The 22,479-nt window shown below is 34.0% G+C and overlaps 1 protein-coding gene and 1 non-coding gene across 2 annotated transcripts in view; both read right to left on the reverse strand.

Moving 5' to 3' along the window:
- The window catches only part of CCAR1 (cell division cycle and apoptosis regulator 1), a 45,790-nt gene that overhangs the window by 11,938 nt on the left and 11,373 nt on the right, over positions 1–22,479 (reverse strand). Inside the window, exons 5-17 of the mRNA XM_068982737.1 lie at positions 20,797–20,829; positions 18,305–18,498; positions 17,226–17,340; positions 16,931–17,123; positions 15,057–15,186; positions 14,629–14,790; positions 11,966–12,191; positions 11,259–11,372; positions 10,558–10,724; positions 9,607–9,817; positions 8,705–8,788; positions 7,086–7,271; positions 834–1,025 (exon numbers count right to left, since the gene is read on the reverse strand). Of these exons, the coding sequence (XP_068838838.1) occupies positions 834–1,025; positions 7,086–7,271; positions 8,705–8,788; positions 9,607–9,817; positions 10,558–10,724; positions 11,259–11,372; positions 11,966–12,191; positions 14,629–14,790; positions 15,057–15,186; positions 16,931–17,123; positions 17,226–17,340; positions 18,305–18,498; positions 20,797–20,829 (2,007 nt within the window). The remainder of the gene's footprint in view (positions 1–833; positions 1,026–7,085; positions 7,272–8,704; positions 8,789–9,606; positions 9,818–10,557; positions 10,725–11,258; positions 11,373–11,965; positions 12,192–14,628; positions 14,791–15,056; positions 15,187–16,930; positions 17,124–17,225; positions 17,341–18,304; positions 18,499–20,796; positions 20,830–22,479) is intronic.
- LOC138088099 (small nucleolar RNA SNORD98) lies at positions 10,856–10,920 on the reverse strand. Its single transcript, XR_011145685.1, has one exon. It is a non-coding gene; the product is annotated as a small nucleolar RNA SNORD98 (small nucleolar RNA).

Here is a 22,479-nt window from a genome sequence, read left to right on the forward strand (position 1 = left end):
AGAGTACAGCCAGAGATGGCCTTTCTGACCAAGTGACATTTGAAAAGTAATGTTAAATTCACATACAAAAATGACTTACATTCTAATGATAGATAAAAAGGAAATTAATTAAGGGGATATGTTAGATGGAGAAGAAAAAAAGCAACATTTTGCTAGCAGATGTCTGTTTCTCAAATCACTGTTTTCCACTGTATGGCATTAATTTGAGATCCTCTTACAGCATCTATTAGATATACAGTATATACACTGTAAATAGAGATATCAAAGACTTTTTTTCATTAATTTATTTTTTAAAGACTACCGCAGGAGAGGCACTATTAAGAGTTACATTTATTGCAACTGGTAATAAAAATAAAATCATATAGCATATGATGTTTAAGGACACTGATTTATTGGAATTTTCAATGTTTCAAAAACTGTAAACACTTTAATATTTGTAACATACTTTGCATCAGCTTCAGAATGCACTTCATGTTTAATAAGCTCAGAAGCCCTCTGTATTTGTTTGCAAATATCACTTTTATCTTACCATCTGGTGGACAATGAATGACCTTCTGGGTCAAGTAGGTATGACTGATTTTTACAGTATAATTTATCAAATGAAACAATGTGAAATATGTTGATAAGATATAATAATTGTACACAATTATAATTTCATATAGGCTATTTACAAAAGTCTTATTTTACACTGTTTTGTTTAAAGAATGAACCAATCACTAACATAGAAAAAGAAGTGCATTTCAACTATTTTGAAAAATGACAAATTATGTTGTAAAACTGCTCTAGAGTAATGATACAAAGAAACAGATTCACGCTGAAAAGATAAACATTACCTCAAATGAATGTTCTTTATTATCCTCTAATCTGTAGTCCAAAAGTACACTCAAAGACATGATGCTACAATCAAACTTGCCACTTTTTGCAGCCCAGTTTGGATGTACAACAATAGCCGGCTCATCAGGCAAAATATATCTTCTTTCCCGACGCTGGCGTTCCAGTTCCTCTTGACGTTTTCTTTCTTCTTCCTACACATTTGAAATTTTAAATAATGGTTAAACTTCCACGTATGTATCATACCAAAAGAAAAAGGGTGAATTTCTAACAATGATAATATCAACTTAAAGGGCTAAGAAGAGAGTGAAGTTCAAATTTACTAAAGAAGATAGCCACTTTTATGGCTCCTAATTCTCTATCTTTTTAATTTTCCAGGGTAAGGTGCTGCCTTCTAAAGAGGGAAAAGACCCCACAAACCTCTATTACCATCATATAAATCAGGATATTCTCGGAAAATGGTGGCAATCCCCACATTTGAAAAAGAGACAGTATAATCTAGATACCAAAACCAAAATCCATGTATATTCACAACAAAATTAAATGACAAAGGTATTTCCACAAACCTCAATATACAAGTAGGAGGGGAAAAGTCACAAGATCTAAAACATCTATGTGTTACTGACATCTGTGTAGAGGGGAAACAGAAGGAAGCAATGAGGTTACCTGCTGAATCTAAGAATAGGAAAGCCATAAAACAGGCAATGGAAAGCATAGCAGGTAAATTTAAAAATAGTAGCTGAAACTAGGAAAAGGTGAGTGAGTACAAGGGATCAGTGTTAAGGTCCAAGGCGTTCTAGGCCTACCTATGAACTTGCAAAGCTGATTTATCAGGGCACCCTTTCAGCAAAGGCCAAACTGAGGAGAAACTTCCAGGAGCAGAATCAACAGTGAACAGGGCAAGAATAACAGAGAGAATAGAGAAGTGGGAGGAAAAGGTCCAGATAAAAAGTGACAGACGGCAATAAAGATAGAAATCTCAGCAAGCCACCATATTTTTGGCAGAACAAGAAAATAACAGAACATAGAGCTCTATGAAGTCAGAAAAGCTATCTGAAGCAACCTCCTTCTAAGAAACTTCAGAAAAACCACATTCACATAAAAATGAGCAACAGAAATGTACTTTGGTCAAATTCCATGCAAAGTTTATTACTGGGAAAAAAAAGGAGGGGGAGACAGAATAAGGAGCAGAATCATGTCTCTGGCAGACAATGAAAGTGGACCAGAAGACATGGCCAAAAGACAGATAAAAAACCTTAACTTACTATTTTAAAGTGTGCTAAAAGACATAAAGAAAATGTTACAACATATGAAAGAACAACATGAGTAAATATTTTAAAAGTAGAAAATGAGGTGACAGAATTTAGGGAACAATCAGAAAAGATAGTTCCAGAAATTTAAGAAGAAAGTAAAGGAATAAAAAAGCAAATGAACTCAACAGGTAATGCCTTATTTCCTCTAAAATCAGGAACAAGACAAGGGTGCCTGCTTTCACCATTACTATTCAACATAGTTTTGGAAGTCCTAGCCACAGCAATCAGAGAAGAAATAAAAGGAATCCACATTGGAAAAGAAGTAAAACTCTCACTGTTAGAAAATGACATGATCCTCTACATAGAAAACCCTAAAGATTCCACCAGAAAATTACTAGAGCTAATCAATGAATATAGTAAAGTTGCAGGATATAAAATCAATACACAGAAATTCCTTGCATTCCTATACACTAACAATGAGAAAACAAAAAGAAATTAAGGAAACAATCCCATTTCAACGGAAAGAATAAAATACTTAGGAATAAACTTACCTAAAGAAACAAAAGACCTATATGTAGAAAACTATAAAACACTGATGAAAGAAATCAAAATGACACAAACAGATGGAGAAATATACCATGTTCTGGGATTGGAAGAATCAATATAGTGAAAATGAGTATACTACACAACGCAAACTACAGATTCAACGCAATCCTATCAAGCTACCAATGGTATTTTACACAGAACTAGAACAAATAAATTCACAATTTGTATGGAAAAAAAAAAACACAAAAAACCTTGAATATACAATGGAGAAAAGACAATCTCTTCAAGAAGTAGTGCTGGGAAAACTGGTCAACCACCAGTAAAAGAATGAAACTAGAACACTTTCTAACACCATACACAAAAATAAACTCAGAATGTATTAAAGATCTAAATGTAAGACAAGAAACTATAAAATGCTTAGAGGAAAACACAGGCAGAACGTTCTCTGACATAAATCAGAAGATCCTCTATGATCCACCTCTCAGTGTAATGGAAATAAAAATGAAAATAAACAAATGGGACCTAATTAAACTTAAAAGCTTTTGTACAACAAAGGAAATGATAAGCAAGGTGAAAATATAGCCTTCAGAATGGGAGAAAATAATAGCAAATAAAGCAATTGACAAAGAATTGATCTCAAAAATATACAAGCAGCTCATGCAGCTCAATACCAGAAAAATAAACAACCCAATCAAAAAGTGGGCTGAAGAACTAAACAGACATTTCTCCCAAGAAGACCTACAAATGGCTAACAAACACATGAAAAGATGCTCAACATCACTCATTATCAGAGAAATGCAAATCAAAACCACAATGGTCTACAAACAATAAATGCTAGAGAGGGTGTACAGAAAAGGGAACCCTCTTACACTGTTAGTGGGAATGCAAACTAGCACAGCCACTGGTGGAGAACAGCATGGAGATTTGGTAACCGCCATATGACCCAGCAATCCCATTTCTGGGCTATACACACCAAGGAAACCAGAACTGAAAGAAATACATGTACTTCAATGTTCATTGCAGAACTGTTTACAATAGCTAGGACATGGAAGCAACCTAGATGTCCATCAGCAGATGAACAGATAAGAAGTTCTGGTATACATACACAAAGCTATTAACAAAGAACTCATTTGAGTCAGTTCTAATGAGGGGGATGAAACTGGAGCCTATTATACAGAGTGAAGTAAGTCAGAAAGAGAAATACCAATACAGTATATTAACACATATATATGGAATTTAGAAAGACAGTAATGACGACCCTATATGTAAGACAGCAAAAGAGACACAGATATAAAGAACAGACTTTTAGACTGTGTGAGAGAAAGTAAGGGTGGGATAATTTGGGAGAATAGCACTGAAACCCATATATTACCACATGTAAAACAGATGACCAGTGCAAGTGTGATGCATGAAGCAGGGCACTCAAAGTCGGCACTCTGGGACAACCCAGAGAGATGGGGTGGGGAGGGAGCTGTTGGGGGTTCAAGATGGGGGGACACATGTACACCTGTGGCTGATTCATGTCAATGTATGGCAAAAACCACCACAATATTATAAAGTAATTAGCCTCCAATTAAAATAAATTAATAAAAAAACAAAAAAGATAATGCCTTAAAGAGAAACGGAGGTAACATGGAAATGTTAAAAATCAAAGAGAAATGAAAAAGTGACCAATATTGAGAAAGCAAAAAAAGTAAACACAAGACATCAGAATTCCTTAAAGAAAACAAAAGTGAACAGAACAAATAAAAAATTATTACTTGACACAACTTGTTTGTTCATACCACAATTATTCACAATAGTCAAGAGACAAAAACAAGTATTTCTGCTACCATGAGCTCTGAGGTATCTACTAGAGATGAACTTCAGGTACAACGACAAAAGGATTAGTTGTAAGCATTAGGTATACAGTAGAAAAAACAAAATTAAGTGAGCATTAAAAGAGAGTACAGAAAAAAAAAAGAGTACAGTATGTATGCTACATGCTAGGACAATGTATTTATAGGACATTTTTTAAATGCGGAGAAAGCAGGTATAGGAATAGGAAATTCAAAAATATACTTAAAGTAAGCAAGACTTTAATACTGGTGGTGGGGCTACTAATATTATATTTGTATTATGTATCTGTATATATATTCATAAGCACTGGCAAAAAAAAAGTTGACAATTTGAGCTTCAATAAGAAGAATCACAAGGAACTGAAACCCATTAAAAATGTTCAAATCCATGTATTCATAATGTTTAAAAACAAACAGGTAACCATTTGAAGATGCAGGGAATCCATTCACTATTGTAAAAACTGGATAAACAACAACAAAAAAAAACAGTGCTTGATAGAGCAGCATATTATACTACATTAGTATGGCAGAGGAATGATGCAAATTCCTGAAACCTTTTTTTTGCCACTGTGCCATATATGGGATCTTAGTTCCCCAACTAGGGATTGAACCCGTGCCCTGTGCAGTGGAAGCACAGGATCTTAACCTTGAACCACCAAAGAAATCCCAACATTCTATATTTTAAACATGAATTTACCAAAAGGCAAACCTGTACCACTGAGTAACCAAAAGAGCAGATGAGAGGAATATGTGAAAACAAGAATTATATTACCACCATTTTTAACCTCAATAAATCAATGGATTTAGGATTTGAGCACCACAGCCCACTAACATCAAAAAGTGAAAATCTGCTTTCTTCTGTTACTGTTCTGAACAATTCAATTCTAAAGCAATTCCTCCAAGCAAAGTAGGTGTCCACACAGGACTGAGGTTGATGAGAAAAGTTTAGAGCTACAATGGCCCAGAGTAGAAGAGCTGCCTAGTTATCAGGCACTGATAACCAAATGAAGCAAGGAGGGCATCCATACAGAGAAAGTATAGGACAGGAAATAAGACTAAAGTGGAATAAGGAGGATATACAGATTGGAGAGGGAGTGTGATGTATAACTGAGGAAGTAAGCAAATCCATTAAGTATAACAGAAGGTATGTTTCTCATTATTGGGGAAAGGAGTTAAGATACATGGAAAGAGAAAACCAGAATGAAGTCTGTGATGTTGGAGTAGAACTGGAGTTATTCATGTAAGCTCTTCACTTTCAATGTACATACCACAGTAAATACGATGTACCATTCTTCACTAAAAGGTACCAAGGCTTCCTGGGGAAATGGGTGACTTCAGAAACAGGGCAGGGATAGTAATCAATGAGACTAAAACACTTTATATCATAATGCAAAATAAGCGAAGTCCTCAAAAGATGACACACGACTATTTCAAAGAACACAGAAGTCAACTTGAAATGCCTCCTGCTGGACAACTCTGAGATAATTCCACTATCAAATCTACTATTATATCCATAATCAAATTTCTCCAATTATCTCAAAAAATACTGTTAATGGCTTCCCCCCCTACCCTGATCCAGGGTCCAGTCAAGTTTCACTCAATGCATTCAGTTGTCATTATTAACCTTCTTTAAACCATTTTTCTACTTTCATCACATGAACATTTATGAAAAGTTCAGACAAGCTGCTTTGTAAAATTTCATACATTCCAAATCTGTTTTCTTACAATTAGATTAAGGTAAAACATTTTTGGTAGGAAGGCTTAATAAATAATGATGTGTACTTTCACAATACATTCCATTAGTACACACATAATGTTGGTTTATCCAATTACTGTTGGTGTAACACACTTCTGACATCCCCATGTTTCAAATTCAGAAAACACCCGGAAGTTATTCTTCTGGGCATATAAGACTGAGGCACAAACAAGAGTGAATAAACGGCCTCTGAGTCTTAAGAACTGCGATGCAATCAAGGCAACAGTTTTAAAGCAGCAAAATTCTCAGACAAGCACTTCACCAGAACTCAATCTCTGAACTTAATAGCTCTGTCAAGCAAATTTTCTTTGACTTTTTTAATACCTAAAACATTATTATTCATTTTTAAGAGGAAGGATTGAAAACACCTGACTTATAGAAATCATTCAAATGTCTCTCAAGTGAAGAATGAATGAACACTGATACACTGATGCTGTGGAATATTATTTAGCAACTAATAAGAACTACAGAAGCATACAATCTCTAATGCATTATGTTAAAGAGGTCAGACTCAAAAGGTTATATAATTCCATTTACATGATATACTTGAAAAGGCAAAACTATAGGAAAACATATCAGTGGCTTCCAGAGGCTGACCAGGTAGGAGAAGAAAACTGCTTACAAAGAGGTATTAATATAAGTTATTTTTAGGGGACGACAGACCTTTTTTATATATATGATGACTGTGGTAGTGGTTAAAGGGCCATATGTATGTGTCAAAACTTGCACAACTGTTCACTAAAAGGACTGATTTTACTATTATGTAAATTATATCTTAATAGAAGTATATACACATACATATTCAAAGAACCCTATAAACCAATATTAAGTGTAATAGTATTGAAATGATTTAGTATATACCTCTTTATCATCTTCAGATTTCCTATCATCCTCCTCTTCCTCTTCTTTCTCAGATTTCTCTAATTCCTTTTGTTCTTCTTTTTGCTCTTCTACTTTAAGCTGTTTTGTCAGTCGGGCTATTAACTGGGATTTTAAGCCCTTGGAACTAAGAGCTCGACTTTCTAATTCTTTTCGGAGATCATTTACCTAAACATACACAGCATAAATACACAGAAAATGGAAACAGGATCATGAAATAAGGAATCATACAATTATCTTCTGCATGAGTTTTTTAGAAGATTTGGTGAAAGGGAATTCTGTACAGCTCATAAAACATGTAAAAATGCAAACTGACAAAATTATTTAAGTAATTTGCAACATGTTTTAAGATGCTTTCAAAGAAGTTAATGATCTTTGACCTAGAAATTCTAGTCTCTGGGAATTTACTCTAAAGAAATAATTTATACACAAGAAAAACAACTTTTTATATATTCTTTGTCACAATCTCTCCATCCAAAAATGTGAAGAAACAAAATATACAATGAAAAAGTAATATTAATATGTAAGGGAAAAAACAGTACATCATTTGAACGGTACAGTATAAAACATTAAAAAATAAATTACATGGGAAACACTATTATTAATTGAAAAGGATGAGATGGCAACTTTTTTATAGAACCAGGCAAACACTTTATACCCAGAAAAAATAACAGAGGATAATACATCTAATTTTTAAGAAAGGTTGCTGTGTTTGAGTGACAGGCTTGAGTCATTTTTTATTCAGTATTTTATGTATACACTGATTTTTAAAATAAACATGCATAATATTTATAGTCAAAGAAATACAAGAGAAGCCATCAGCTAGACAAAAATTTCTTAGGCTTAATCTAATCTTCTGAATCTACAGGATTCTATAATAAACCTGATGTTGAGGAAAACTGATGTTGAGGAGTAGTGCAAGAGTGTCAAAATTATGATATACTAAAAATCAATGTTGGCTTAAAAACTATAGTTTCATAAGAAAAACTCTGATTTTGCTGAGGACAGAAGTTAACCAAAAGGTCAGCTTTTGTATGTTAATAAACAGAAAGCTGCAAAGCAACCAAGTTTCTGTTCTACACAGAATTTATGTATGCGACTCTCTAGATCTACATTCACAGTATAGACCCAGAGATGCAAAACTGTCAAAAGAAAGCAGGTCCAAAGACCTTGGGAAGCAAAGAAAAATTAGTTAAGTATTAATCAAGGATTTTCAAAACAGGGTCTTATATTACCTTCCTCCTAGTTCAGATGTATTATGAATCCACGTTTTACTTTTAAATTCATTTAAAAACTGGATAATCTTTTTCTATGTTTCATTCCTTCTCCTGGAATTTAAGTAAATTAAGTGCAGAAATTCCAACTCTTGGTCAGTTTCCAAATCAGAAAACAGTACTGCTCACACCATACACATATGCATATTACATTCACCAGATATTGGCTGAACTATTTAATTTTTGCACACACAAACACAACACAGAATTTTATATATAACCAGCGGACTTCATTTTTACTGACTTATATCTAAAAAACTATTGTCTACAATATCCTCTATTCCTGTTCATAGATTTCTAATTAAATATCATTACTTTCAATGTTACCTTCATTGTCTTTGGGTCAAGTTTAGACCAATGGGTAGGAGTGGAAATTTCTTTAGCTTCACCATCATCCTTCTCTTCTTCATCCTGATATACAAAGTTAAGAATAGAATTACTATTCTGAAACCTTAAAATAAAGGTTAATTTATTTTTAAAAGTCTGTTGCTGATCTGTGCAAGGTCACAAATGTTTCAGATTGTCTTCTCCTAAAGTTATTATTTAGGCAAGTCCACGTACATACATTCTACCACTTTTAACTGATCACAAAGACACTCATCAGCCAATCAAAGCCAGATCTGTGAAACACAAAAGGGTGATAAATTACAACACAAAGGATATCAGGGATGCACAAACACTGCCGGTTCTCCACTAACCACACAGTGTGTGATCTTGCCCCAATTTTCAAACCACCCAAAGTTAAGACTGATTTAGTCAGACCTTTCAAATGTACCAAAGATGCCGCCACATAGCCTGAAATTTCAAATCTCTCAGACTTGTGGTTGTCCAATTTCAAATATCCATGACTAGAAATGATGACCGTGAAAGAGAAAATTTTTTAAATTTTAGAAAATGGCAAAATGTTTAAAATGGCTTAATACTGAATCTTGCTCAACAACTGGTCCCAGATTCCAGCAACTAGACCTATGATAAAAACAAAATTCTGTGCAATTTAAGCACAACTTATTTTCCTTTGAGGTCTCAGCACTCTTAAAGTTAGCATAATAGACACATTTTTTTTAACAGAAAAGAACATACAACTATACTGCTGAAAGCTGGATTACCAGTCGCTGTTACCAGTTATGTTCCTCCATGTGTGTTTGTTATGTAGTGTGTGGTGTGCATTTGTGCCTGTGTTCCTGTGCCTGTGAGAAGCGGAAATAGAAAAAGGGATTAGCGTTCAGTGCCTGTTCTCCATCAGCCTCCTTGCGTTCACCCTGAAGCTTCTCGACCAGCTGCTGCTTGTATCCTCGGGAGAGGGTTTCCCACTCTGAGCGGGTGGGAAGGCAATGCCAAACATCCGGGAAAAATAAAACCACTGTCTCCACATGAGCTGGAACTGTACGCCCCTTGTGGGTCTCCTCAGGGCGATGGTAGCGAATCTCTGCAAAACGGTACCTGTTGCAAGGGAAGAAGCATGTTGGAAAAAAAATTCTAAAATACATTTTAAAGACCCTAGTTCACTTGTAGCACATCAAGTAAAGAAATTTTGCTGCAAGAACTTGAGGTTGGTCTAAAGAAAAAAAAATTATAGAAGCCATAGTTCCTCTTTTGGTACATTTGTACAATATTTTATGGTTAAAAGAAGAATATGTTCCCCAAAGCATTGTCAAGTTTGATTACAGAGCTAACCATATTTTAGAGAATACCTGAAGAAGCTGGATAGCTGTTCAGATTTCATGTGCTAAAAAAAGAATGTTCTCAATTAAATCACAAGAAATACACTAAAATACACAAGACAAGTAAGCCTCAAGAGAAAATATGGCTGAACAAAAATAATCAGCAACTACATCATTTTATAACAAAAGAATTATAATGAAATGAAGTTCTCTCTTGACGATCTTCTCCAGCTATGCATGAAATGAAAAATATTTTCAACATACATCCAATTTCCAAGTACAGCGTAACAAAACATTAATATTTTCAGTTTATTTTTATTAGTTCTTAATCCTTTTCCCCCAAACATTTTTGGCACCAAATAAAACTTTTGCTACAAATGAGCATTTTCCTTTGAGATTATCTGCATGATCAAGATTGCTAAAATACAGGGGGTGGGGGTGGGAGAAGGCTGATGGACAAGAACATCTACATAAACTATTAGAAAAACATTTCTAATCAAGAAATGAATTAGTACTTACCATTGTGTGCATACACTTAGATCAATGCCTGTCAGAGCCTTACAACAACGAATAGCAGTCTTAATCAACACAAAGGGGTCTTTTTCTGGGTCTGGTCCATCCAACGAAGGAGACCAATGGCCTCCAATGGCCATGGCTTCATCCTTGCCTTTCATGCCCACTAAAAACTAATTTAAAACAAAGAATCATTTACATGTATTATGTAATCTGTCAAATTACAAATTAAATACTTGAAAAGGAAAGGAACAAACCTTTCCAATACCATTTTTACTACCTCTGGTATCTGTCAGTCAAGGAAGAGTTCAGTTCATCGTGTTCCACACTGCATTTCAGCAATGGAATAGGATTTACACATCATAACTCATCCTTCTAAAATATTTCCTCAGATAAAAAGTTCTTTTAAAGAAAACAAGCTATAATTCACACTTTAAGGGCATCCAGATACACTAAATCCACTAAGACTTTATTATGCTTCAAATATATAGCATCAAAATGACAGCTGAACTAGCGACATATAAATAAGATACAGCCATAATCTGCAATGAGAAAAACACCTACATCATTGACTGCTATAACTATATTAAAATAAGTTATAAAATAAATCAACAAAATTTAAAAGGTAGTATTTTTAAATTTTATGTATGGACAGAACTAAGCAAAGTAAATATACACCTCAAGTTAAAATAAATCTTTCAGTTTACCTTAACAAGTCTAGCAGGATGCTGAAATCCATCTCGAAGTTCTTGTGGGTCTTCAGCAAGAGCACATGACTTATGATACAAATCTTCCATACTAGGGCTAGCCATCAGCATTACCTATTATAGTCAAATAATTCAATCCTGTCAAAAGTCTAAAGTAATGTAAAAAAATGAGACGCACTACTAATTATCCTTCCATAACATATATCTGAAGTTTTTGTTTTTGTTTTGTAAAAATGGAAAATGCTACAGCAGAAATGGTATTGGATACCTTATAATTATATAGTTTTAACTTTGGAAGAAAAGGCATTTTGATCTATGTTTATCAAATAGCAGAAAACTACTGACCATAAGCAATATACTCAACGTTATCCCAAAGACTAAAATATGGTGCATTTACCCAACAGAACATTTTATCTGGATCTATCAGAAGCCTTAGAACATTTCAGAAAGCTCAATAAAATGAACTTCATCTTCACGTTTTATAAGGTTCAAAATGTTGATGCAATATCACAGTTTTACAGCTCAAGAATTAAGGCAAAAAAGAGGTTAAATTACTTTAACAACCAAACAGAATCACGCAGACAAGAAGAAATCACAGGCTTTCAGGTCTTAAAACATCATAAAAACATTCTGAAGATCAACTTCACATACACTCTTAATACGAATAACTGCTCAGAAATTTTAGCTGTGTATCACAGAATACAAACCTTTGCACTGTATAAATGATCAGCATCTGGTGGATCAAGAATGGCCATATTTTTTTCTAAGGACTCTACTTCTCTGTGCATTACATAGAAATTGCAGTAATTTCCCAGCTGAAATGGTCTTGACAAAGGGAAAGCATCCACCCATGTAAACTGAGCATCAAAAAAGTCACTAGGTATATATAAATTCTGATAACGGCGCCTTAGTTCCATCATGTCACAACTAGGACTGAAAAACAGACATAAGTAGTGAATAAAGTGCCTTAACACCAAAGATTATGCAAAGCTTCACTCAATTCTAAAGCTATTATATATAATTTGACACAGTTAAAAGCCAGCTGAAAATGAATAGTCAACTATTAACGAGCTTTACATTTACACAGAAGCATATGAAAATGTCGTTTTCAAATACGTTTATTTATAGTTTTGAATAAATAGCACCTATGTGTTACCTTCTTTATTATTTGTGTATAGCTTAAAATTCACTTAGAGAAGACCCTTTGAAATAACTTCAAACCAAGTTCCAGAGAAGATCTGAACAAAATCAATTCTGCTTCAGTTGAAGCTGTATTTTTGAGAAAATTATGGTTCATACAGAATAAATATAAAGAAGGGATAAGAATAGTATCAATGAGTATGACAGCTCCTCCATCAGGCTTATACAGTGTAGAAAAAAATAAAACCTTTATTTCTTCACATCTCTATACCTCTCTATTTAACGATTAAGATCCATACCTGATTTATTATGTAAAGAGAGGATAAGTTTCTTGTCTTTTAAATGTGACATACTGAATTTATTTTTAAAGGATGATTTCCATTTTCCTAAGAAACAGAACATTTGAAGGAGAGACACTCAAAAGTAAATCAATATAGTAAAAAGGCTGAGAGATATGTTAAAAACATAATGAAAAGTGGAAAATACCAAAAGTGTGTAAGATAAGATTAACTACACTGTCCTTTTAAAAAACAAAAAGTACAAAATATGAGCTCTATGTATCTACAGGGATGTTTTTTCGTTTGAAACCTAAAATACAGAATTATAGTTGTTGACATATTTGGATAAAATTTTGTCGTCAAAATATCAAAAATGTGGTTGAGTGTTGTTAGAAGTATTACAAACAAAGAAATGTAATAGTTTTAGTTTTCCATCACTAGAATTTCTGAAGTCATGTTTTATCCCACAGGAATAGAATCTAAAAATGAATGAAACATCACCACTTCTTGGCATATATCCCCTATTATAATCACATTACTACAAGAAAATCTTGATCTCCACAACTACCGATGAGAAGAAATATGGAAACTTTAAAATAACTTTTATTTGTAATGTGTTCCTCTGATATTTGGGAATTTACTTCAAAGTGATGAAGTGATACTGTGAAGATTTAACTTGGAAGGATAAAGACAGCTGCTCAAATTACATCCTAAGTATCAATTCCTCCCAGAATAGCAATTGAGACTAGGAACAGATGAGTTTAAAAGCAGAGCTGCTCTAGTTAATATCTGGAGATGTGTTTTTGTTTCAAATGAATTCCTCTGAAATATGCAGACAGATATTTTTTAAATATACAAGTAAACAGGAGTAACAAGAAATTAAGAATCGTTAGTGATTTTACCACATGCAAGAGTAAATGAACAACAACTACCTAACAACTAAGCAAAGTCATCAAGCAAGATTTGGGGGGGCATGGAGTAGCTTAAACACTACACTGGTTTACTCAAATATAAAACTGAATAAGTAGAAATTTTCATTTTTGTAGGTCAGTATTATGAATACTTTGTCGAATGGAGCAATATCCTCTCAAGACACTCAACTACATAGTTATTTGTTCCTGTGTCAAACAGTTTTAAACACTTTCACTGATTCATTTTTCTTATTTTACTGTAAATTTGCTTTTACCACCTATTAATTTATCTTATACACAACTACCAGTTCCAAGGCTTTTAGAGGATTCTTCCTTTCCTTTAGAGTAGATTAGTCATTTATCAATTTGCCTCTTTATGAATTACAATTTTGCACCTATTACCTAGTTGGCCACCACATCCCAACCATCACTATCTACAACTGCCATACAATGGATTAAGTGCTTTACTTAAATGAAATCAACACAACCTCACAATTAGTTCTGATAGTTAATATAATTTCCATTTCACAAGTGAAGGTCAAAAACTCTTGCTAACTTTCCAGTTACTTCTGATTTCAAAAACTAAAATATATAATATGTATACACACATATGTGTATATGTTATATGTCTGTTAAGTACATACATATGTTTCTATTATACTGCACAGCCACAGAGAACTTGAACTATCTGGTCACTACTGTATCATTACTTCATCATACACAATGAACTATGCATGACCTTAATAAAGTCATCAATAAACTAGAATCTTAAATAATTTTACTTTATGAACAACTTCATTACAGAGGGGCTGCCTTTTTCAATAGCTAGTATCTGTAATGAGTGTATGAAAATAATGCAATCTTGCAAAGAACATAAATGCTAATTCAAATTGCCTTTCTGTTCTTATATAACTAAGAACTAAATGTTATGAAATCAAAATTGTAAAAAAAAAAAATTCTCTAAATGTAACACATTCCTCCAAATTACAAAAAGTACAAAATTAGTAATTTAAGAAAACAATGGAGAAAAAAAGAACTTACCAATCTAAAGAAAACTTTGAAAACTGAACTGTGTAACGTGGGACAACACGTCGGACTCTCCGAGGTGACCGTTCTCTCTCTCTCCGAGGAGATCTCTCTCGGGAACGTTTTCTCTGAGGAGATCTTTCTCTGGATCTACGTCTTTCTCTTTCTCTTTCACGACTTAAAGCAAATTTTCCTAAAATTACTTTTTCTAGCATTATCAAAGAGTTCTTTAATGAAGTAAATTTACTATGTATAAGCATATATATAAATATAAACAACATTTCACAGTGTACATTTTTAAATAACTTATTGAACACTGTGGTAAAATACACACAATAATCTATTTTAATCATTTTGAGGTTTATAGTTCAGTGGCATTAAGTGCGTTCATTCACACTGTACAACCATCACCACTATCAAAAGTATACTTTTTAAAAACATACCTTCGGTCATCTTTTCTGTTGGGCACTTGATCCCCTCTGTCATTTCTTCCTGAAAATCTGGATGGTGGATCTAACCTTCGTGCTGGTTGTGGCTGTGAAACTATACGGACAGGAGGCTGCAATAAACCAGCTTTAAAAGATACAGAAAAATATATTTTAACTTATTTAAATGAAGTTTAAAAACATCACTCGGTTAAATTTTATATAGAAAACTTTGGCTTTTAGGTTTTGTGACCCATAAATGGTAAAGGCCAGGGATGATTTGCATGTTTGTACATTTTAATACTATCATTTAGAAGTGTAAAAACCATTTTTAGCTCAGGGACCACACAAAACCAGGCCACAGACCAAATCCTAGGGCTACGATGTGCTAATCTCTGACCTACAGATATTAAACCAAAGACATTAAAAAGCAACAAACCCTTGCTGTTGGCTACACAAGATATTCTGGCTGCACCAGAGTATCATCCAGACATTTTCGACAGAGAAAAACCTTTATAAAAAGAGAGCTACGACCATCACTCTGACCAAGTACTCCACCACCTATAATACTGGGAGAATCTGACAACATGTGCCTCCTCGTATGATGCAGTACGAATGAGAAAACATCACCTAAAATGTGCCAAACGCCTTTAGACTTAACTTTTACTTTATAGTTTATATGGCAGAAAGAGGAACAAGGTAAAAATACCACAAGGAATCCACACAATCCAGGATATAACATTATAAAAGAATTTACAAGTCAACTAGACCAATATTTTAAAAAGTCAATGCTCTAAAGGAAGAAAGAAAAAATGGAAAACTATTTTGGAATAAAAAGACTAAAGAAATACTGTTGTTGCTACTGTTTAGTTACTCTTTTGCAACTCCATGGACTATAGCCTGCCAGGCTCCTTTATCCATGGGATTTCCCAGGCAAGAATACTGGAGTGGGTTGCCATTTCCTTCTGTAGGGAATCTTCCCAATTCAGGGATAGAACCCACTGTCTCCTGCACTGCAGGAGGATTCTTTAATTACTGAGCCACCTGGGAAGCCCAAAGTAACATAACCAGATACAACACATGAAACTTAACTGCCTTTTCATTCAGGAAACAAAAAACAACCTTTTTAAAAGGTATCTGGGGACAACTGGGGGTGTCTAAATATTAAGTATTTAAACGCTTTTTCTTAGAAGTGACAATACATTGTGGTAATAATAGCAAAAGATTCTCTTTAAGGAAAGGCACACTTACGTTAATGGGTGAAATGTCAAAATGCCTACATCATGAACATTCATTGCAGTGTTTTCAGAAAACAAAAACTAGAAACAGTACATTTACCAAAGAAAAACATAAACTGTATAATATTCATACAATGGAACATTAAGCAATAATGAAAACAAAGAAATTAGAGCCACATGAAACAAGTAAGTATGAAAAACTTTAAAATATAATCAACAAAATTCTTATAAAAAAGATTATATAGACAGAATCACCTGTAAAATTCAACAGGCAAGGCTGAAGTACATTATGAGCATATATACTTAGAGTAAAACTGGTAAAAAAGGAAAGGAGTTAACTAATAATGTACTTTTTTACCCAAGTAATGATTACATGGGTGTTTATTTAATAATATTTAACTGCAATCACTTTTATAAATGTTATGTTTGTGCCAATTTACGATAAAACAGAAAATGCCACAATTACATTAAAAAAATACCAATTAAGTGGACTTCTAGTCCACTTAAAAGTTTAAGACTATCGCTATACAAGTAGAAATTCTCTACAATTTAACTTTCTTTTTAGGTATTCTGCTAGTTCCTGCTTTTTTCGGTAATTAATAGCATACTCTCATTATTTTAATAACTGAACAGCTATGTTTTAGTCTGTAATACCTTTCTGCTGTGGCTGCTGTAATAAAGGCTGCGGCTGAGTCTGCAACAGTGGTGTGATAGAAGCCGCTGAAATCTGTGCCTGCAGCAGTGACTGGGGCTGGGGCTGAGCCTGAACACCAAATGTTGTCTGTGGTGCAATTGGCTGAAGTACAGCAGGAGGAGTCTTCAATAAAGGTTGAGTTTGGGATTGATTCTTAACAAAAAGAAATAACATTTTAAAAAACAGAGAAAAATCTTTGTAAATTGGAAGACTCAATCACCGAGTTTTTATAATACCTAATACTATTTTATATACCTGATTTGGTAGTGTTTGAATTCTTTGTGCATTCCATTTAAAAGGCATATTGGGATTATATGTAGCTTCAACCAATACTCTATCACCCACTTGGGGGGTTTTCCCTTTGACAGCACTGAAAAAAAAATTAAGTTAAATACAAACACTAAATTAGAAGAAATTCTTCCAAAAAAGATTTATATGTTAATACTAAACACTGTAAAGTACACCAGAAATAGGAAGCCTGAAAATCTCTTTTAAAAAGTAGATATACCTCTAAGACTTAAAATATAGCAAAACAGGAGCAATATAAAATATAGCAAAATATAGCAAACAGGAGACCCACTTAAACAGAAAAATCTTACATAGTAATTAAACTTAGTATTCCAAAGTACTTCTAAGGAAGTTAATTAGAAATACATTTGAAATATCAAAGGAAATACATATTTCCTGCAACCACCACTACATGAACAAAATACTATTTCAAATCCATTAGTTTATCAATCATTTAATCCTATTATTTTTTTCAACTAAGTGAAGTGAAAGTGAAGTCGCTCAGTCATGTCTGACTCTCTGCGACCCCATGGACTGTAGCCCACAAGGCTCCTCCATCCAATGGGATTTTCCAGGCAAGAATACTGGAGTGGGTTGCCATTTTCTTCTCCAGGGGATCTTCCCAACCCAGGGATGAACCTGGGTCTCCTGCATTGCAGGCAGACACTTTACCGTCTGAGCCACCAGAGAAGCTAAAACATTTTACATATATATTATCATTAGGTATGTCAAATAGAAGATTAAATTTTAAAAAGTATATGACTATTTTAATCTTAAACCTTACTGTAAGTCTGTTCATTAATAGCTAGAAATGTAAACTCACCCCTATAAAACTTTTATAAAGAATTCACAATGACTAGTGTTCAATAACCAAAAGATATCTTTCATCACATTCTCCATCAAAAAACATCACAGGTACAGGTTGAATTATTAAAGCAGAAAATTACAGCTAAACCACAATTCCATGCCACAGTTAAGTAGGTGTCTTATCAAAATACTTAATGCTAAATACAAGCAGCCATCTGCCAATAACTAATTAAGTTTACCTAAGCTGAAAGAACACATCTTCATCCACAAATCCAAATGTATCGTGTAGTTTTGTGACCGCCCCTGTAAAAACACGCTGTTTCTGAGGTTGTGTTTGTTGCTGACTGGACCTTGGCGTTGGATATGATACAGTTATCTGAGCTGCAGGTTGAGGAGTTGACAAGCTAAGGCTTGTAGGCAGTCCAACAGCTGGCTATAAAACAAAATCAACATCAAATTAAGGTAAGGATTACAAGTAGTCTAGAAATAAAAACTGACTACTTAAAACTAACTCAAAATTCTAAAAACAATTTAATACACAGGTACACCTTGAAGGCGCAACTCAAGTCTGAAAAAAAATTTTTTTTTATCAGTTTCATGATTAAGTTCCCTCAGATGAATGCTTTTACAGGGACGTTTCAGGGGAAAAAAGCCACCATAGTGTAATGAGTTTTAAAAAGCACTGCATATTCTAGCCCTCTCTTAGAAATTCAAAATCCATAACAGCATAACAAAGACTCAGCAAAGTCCTAGATAAGTGAAATGAGGCCGAGAGAGAAATACAATTATGTATGATCTCACTTTTATACACGGAATCTAGAAAAACCAAAGAACTCAGAAAACAGATTGGTAGCTGCCAGAGGCGAGTCTGCTGACGCAAACGACTGGTAGCAATCAATAAGTACAACCTTCCAGTTAAACACAAGTTCTGGAGATGTATAGAATCGTAACTATGGTTAACAATACTGTATCATACATTTGAAACTTGTTAAGAGAGTAGATTTTGAAAGTTCTCATCACAAGAAAAAGAAAAATTCACTTATGTGAGGTGATACATGTTAACTGATTGTGAAGATCATCTCACTATACATATATATGGTATTAAATCATGCTGTACACCTTACACTAATACAATGTTGTACGTCAATTAGAACTCAATAAAACTTGAGGGAAAAGGTAACAGTTTCATTGGTCTTTTCTGGCATAATCAAGCATGAATAACAACATATTATTAAAATTTCTGTATATAAACAGAAATAAAATCATTAAAAAGAAAGGAATAATCATGATTCGACTTAAATTCCATAATTCGTTTTACCCTTTCCCAATAAAGCAAGTCTCGACGTTCTACAGTTGAAAAAATAAAAGGTGAGTCCCGTTCTATAATTAGTAAAGGAACTCACCATCTCTTAAAACTACAGCCACAAAATTCTCATGACGTTTCTTTAACATCCTAAGACTTCTTTTTCTTTCAAAACTGTGCCATGCAGTTTGTGGGATTGAATAGTTCCTCAAACAAGGATCAAAACCTGAGCTCTCAACAGTGAAAGTAGAGAGTCCTAACCACTGGACAAAGGGAATTCCTGGTTTTTGTACTTTTAAAGAATTACATACAAGGAAAAAAAAATATGGGTACACTTTGGGAAATGCTATTCTAAGAAAAGGCTTCCTTGGTGGCTCAAACGGTAAAGAAATCCGCCTGCAATACTGGAGACTTGGGTTCGATCCCTGGGTTGGGAAGATTCCCCGGAGAAGGGTATGGCAATCTACTCCAGTATTCTTGCCTAGAGAATCCACACGGACAGAGGAGACTGGTGGGCTACAGTCCCTGGGGTCACAAAAAGTCGGACACAACTGAGCAAGTAAGCACAGCATTCTAAGAGGCTAGCTTTTATACCTTTTCTATTTAGTCTGGAAAGCCTACTCTTGAAAACCAAAAATAGGACATACATGTTAATCAATTTTAGTTGTGTTTTTCCTTTTTTTGACCGCACTGCAGGGCATGTGGGATCTTAGATCCCAGACCAGGGATCAAACTCGTAACCTCTGAAGTAGGTCAGCTTAACCATTGGACCACCAGGGAAGTCTTATGATTTTTATACAACTTACTATCCAAAGATGGTTTTAAAATTTTTTATTTCTTTCAAAACTGTGCCATGCAGTTTGTAGGATTGTAGTTTCTCAAACACAGATCAAAACCTGAGCTCTCAACAGTGAAAGCATGGAGTCCTAATCACTGGACAAAGGGAATTCCTGGTTTTCACACTTTTAAAGAATAATATAAAAGGAAAAAAAAATGCAACATAGACTGTAAGTGGCCCACAAAGCCTAAAGTAGCATTATGTATCAAAAGTTCACGAAAGTTTTAATGCTGCTGAAAAATTTAGTTGATAATGCATTACAATAACTTTCCTATAATAAAGTCAAATGAAAAGATATAATATAAAAAAAACCTAAAAATTTAAGCTACAAAGAAAATGTAAAAGCAAAAAAATCAGTATTAAATTTAAAATAAGGCCTCATATTTATTCAAACTAGATCACAGTAGGATCAGCAATCAAACAGCATAAAAGAAAAAGCAAAACAATGCTTTATTCAACATTATATTGGTAAACTATTATGTGAATCCAACAAATATTCATTTTTAAACGCTGAAGGAAAACAGCATAATAAAACTTTAGTCTACTCTGCATTCAGATATTCAAAAGAAATAAAGTAATGCCAAACTAACCTGTGTTAAAAGGGTCTGCTGAGGTTGCTGTAACTAAAAATAAAACAAAAAACCAAACAAAAACAGGAAAGAAAAAAAGATAAGGATCAATCGGAATTGCTGCTTCACAGATGCTTTACAAAAGGAAAAATTTCTATTAAATGATAGCTTTATTTGTAACTAAAAAACAGATAAAAAAGTAACAGAAGTCATCAGGGTAAGGTTTCCTACAAGTATTTGTAACTGCAGAAGACCTTAAATATAACTAACTCATTCAATAAGGATCAAGACGTTATTTTTGCTATTTCATAGGAATAACACCCAGAAAAAAAAACCCACAATTCCCTAGTGGGGAAAACCTCCTGTTCTGCCCCACATTGATTACCATGCTACAGAAATGATTCAATATCATCAGTGTGCTATCTATATCAAAAATATTACTGGCTAGATGTCTAGTTAATATATACATAAAACACCATAAAATGAGAAGCACTTCTTCACAGTCAGATTTGCCGAAGATAAAGGACCACATATTCTGACATAGAGTTTTCATGGCAATAACAAAGTATAACATTACCAGAAAGCAAAAGGAATTGGTGGGAAGGGAGAAATTTTACATGTTTCTTCTGTGGAAGAGAAGTAACTTTATGAAGTCTCAGCACTGTGTTTTTTATTCACCATCAGGAAGGTCTCCAAAGAAATACTTATCCTTGGTGCTCCTTCTCCCTGTCATCTTTCAACATTCTTAATAAGCTGCCCAGCCTGGAGTTGTCTTATCATGCTCTAGTGCCCCAGCAGTACTAAAGAGTATATAGCTAGAAGAGCAGGCATCTCCTGATGATGCTTAATAACTTGAGGAAAAGGTCTTTTTTCCTACTGGATAGGTAAGCAGTCTGACGAAGATATGGGCATCATTTCTGAGTTGCGGATATCCTGAGCAGGGTAAGATTTGGGCTTAAGTAAGATTTCTCTTGGGACATCATTAACATTTATTAGCTTCTAACTAGTGTTTTAAGCCCAATGGTAGAATCTGAAGATCTCAGTTCTTCTGTTCATGACTTTTTACTCACTGTGACTAATAAACCTTAGTAATAAATACTAGTCTAGTAAGAAATCCTTACTAGACTTAAAAAGCTAGGATAAAACAATCTATATGACATTTTAACTCAAAACAGTATAAATGTTAAATCTATCAAATTTCTTTTTCTGAAAGTTAAGAATGGATGAGTAACAGTAGTTTTTAGGGCAAAAACATTTGAGTATTGCTATTTTGATGTGGCTCAAAACAACACATAGGCTTTGATTGTATTTCCTAACAGTACTAAAGTAAGTCTAAAGGTAGACCTTCTACTTTGCTTGCTGTGTTTCTCCTTGGGTTCTGTTTTTCTCACCATCACAGATATAATAACCCTTGAAGATGATGATTAGAGTATGAGCTTGGGGAAAAGGAGCCAAAGAAACTTATTTTAGTCCAAGTAAGGAGCTTTCAAACTGTTCAACTGTGCCCTGGGAATAGGGGAACTACAAAGGGAGGCTTCCTCCCATTTTCAACACTATTTTTATATTTTACATACTGGATTTCAATATACAATTTGATTAGGGGGGAAAAAAGTAAGGCTCCGTTGCTTTAAATAAATACAGGCTGAAAGTCAATGGTCTAGGGTTTAGGCTTCAAAGGGAAAAAGGTGCTTTTCATTTTGACAT

This window comes from Capricornis sumatraensis, chromosome 10 (genome assembly GCF_032405125.1).
Source record: "Capricornis sumatraensis isolate serow.1 chromosome 10, serow.2, whole genome shotgun sequence".
NCBI classification, from domain to species: Eukaryota; Metazoa; Chordata; class Mammalia; order Artiodactyla; family Bovidae; genus Capricornis; species Capricornis sumatraensis.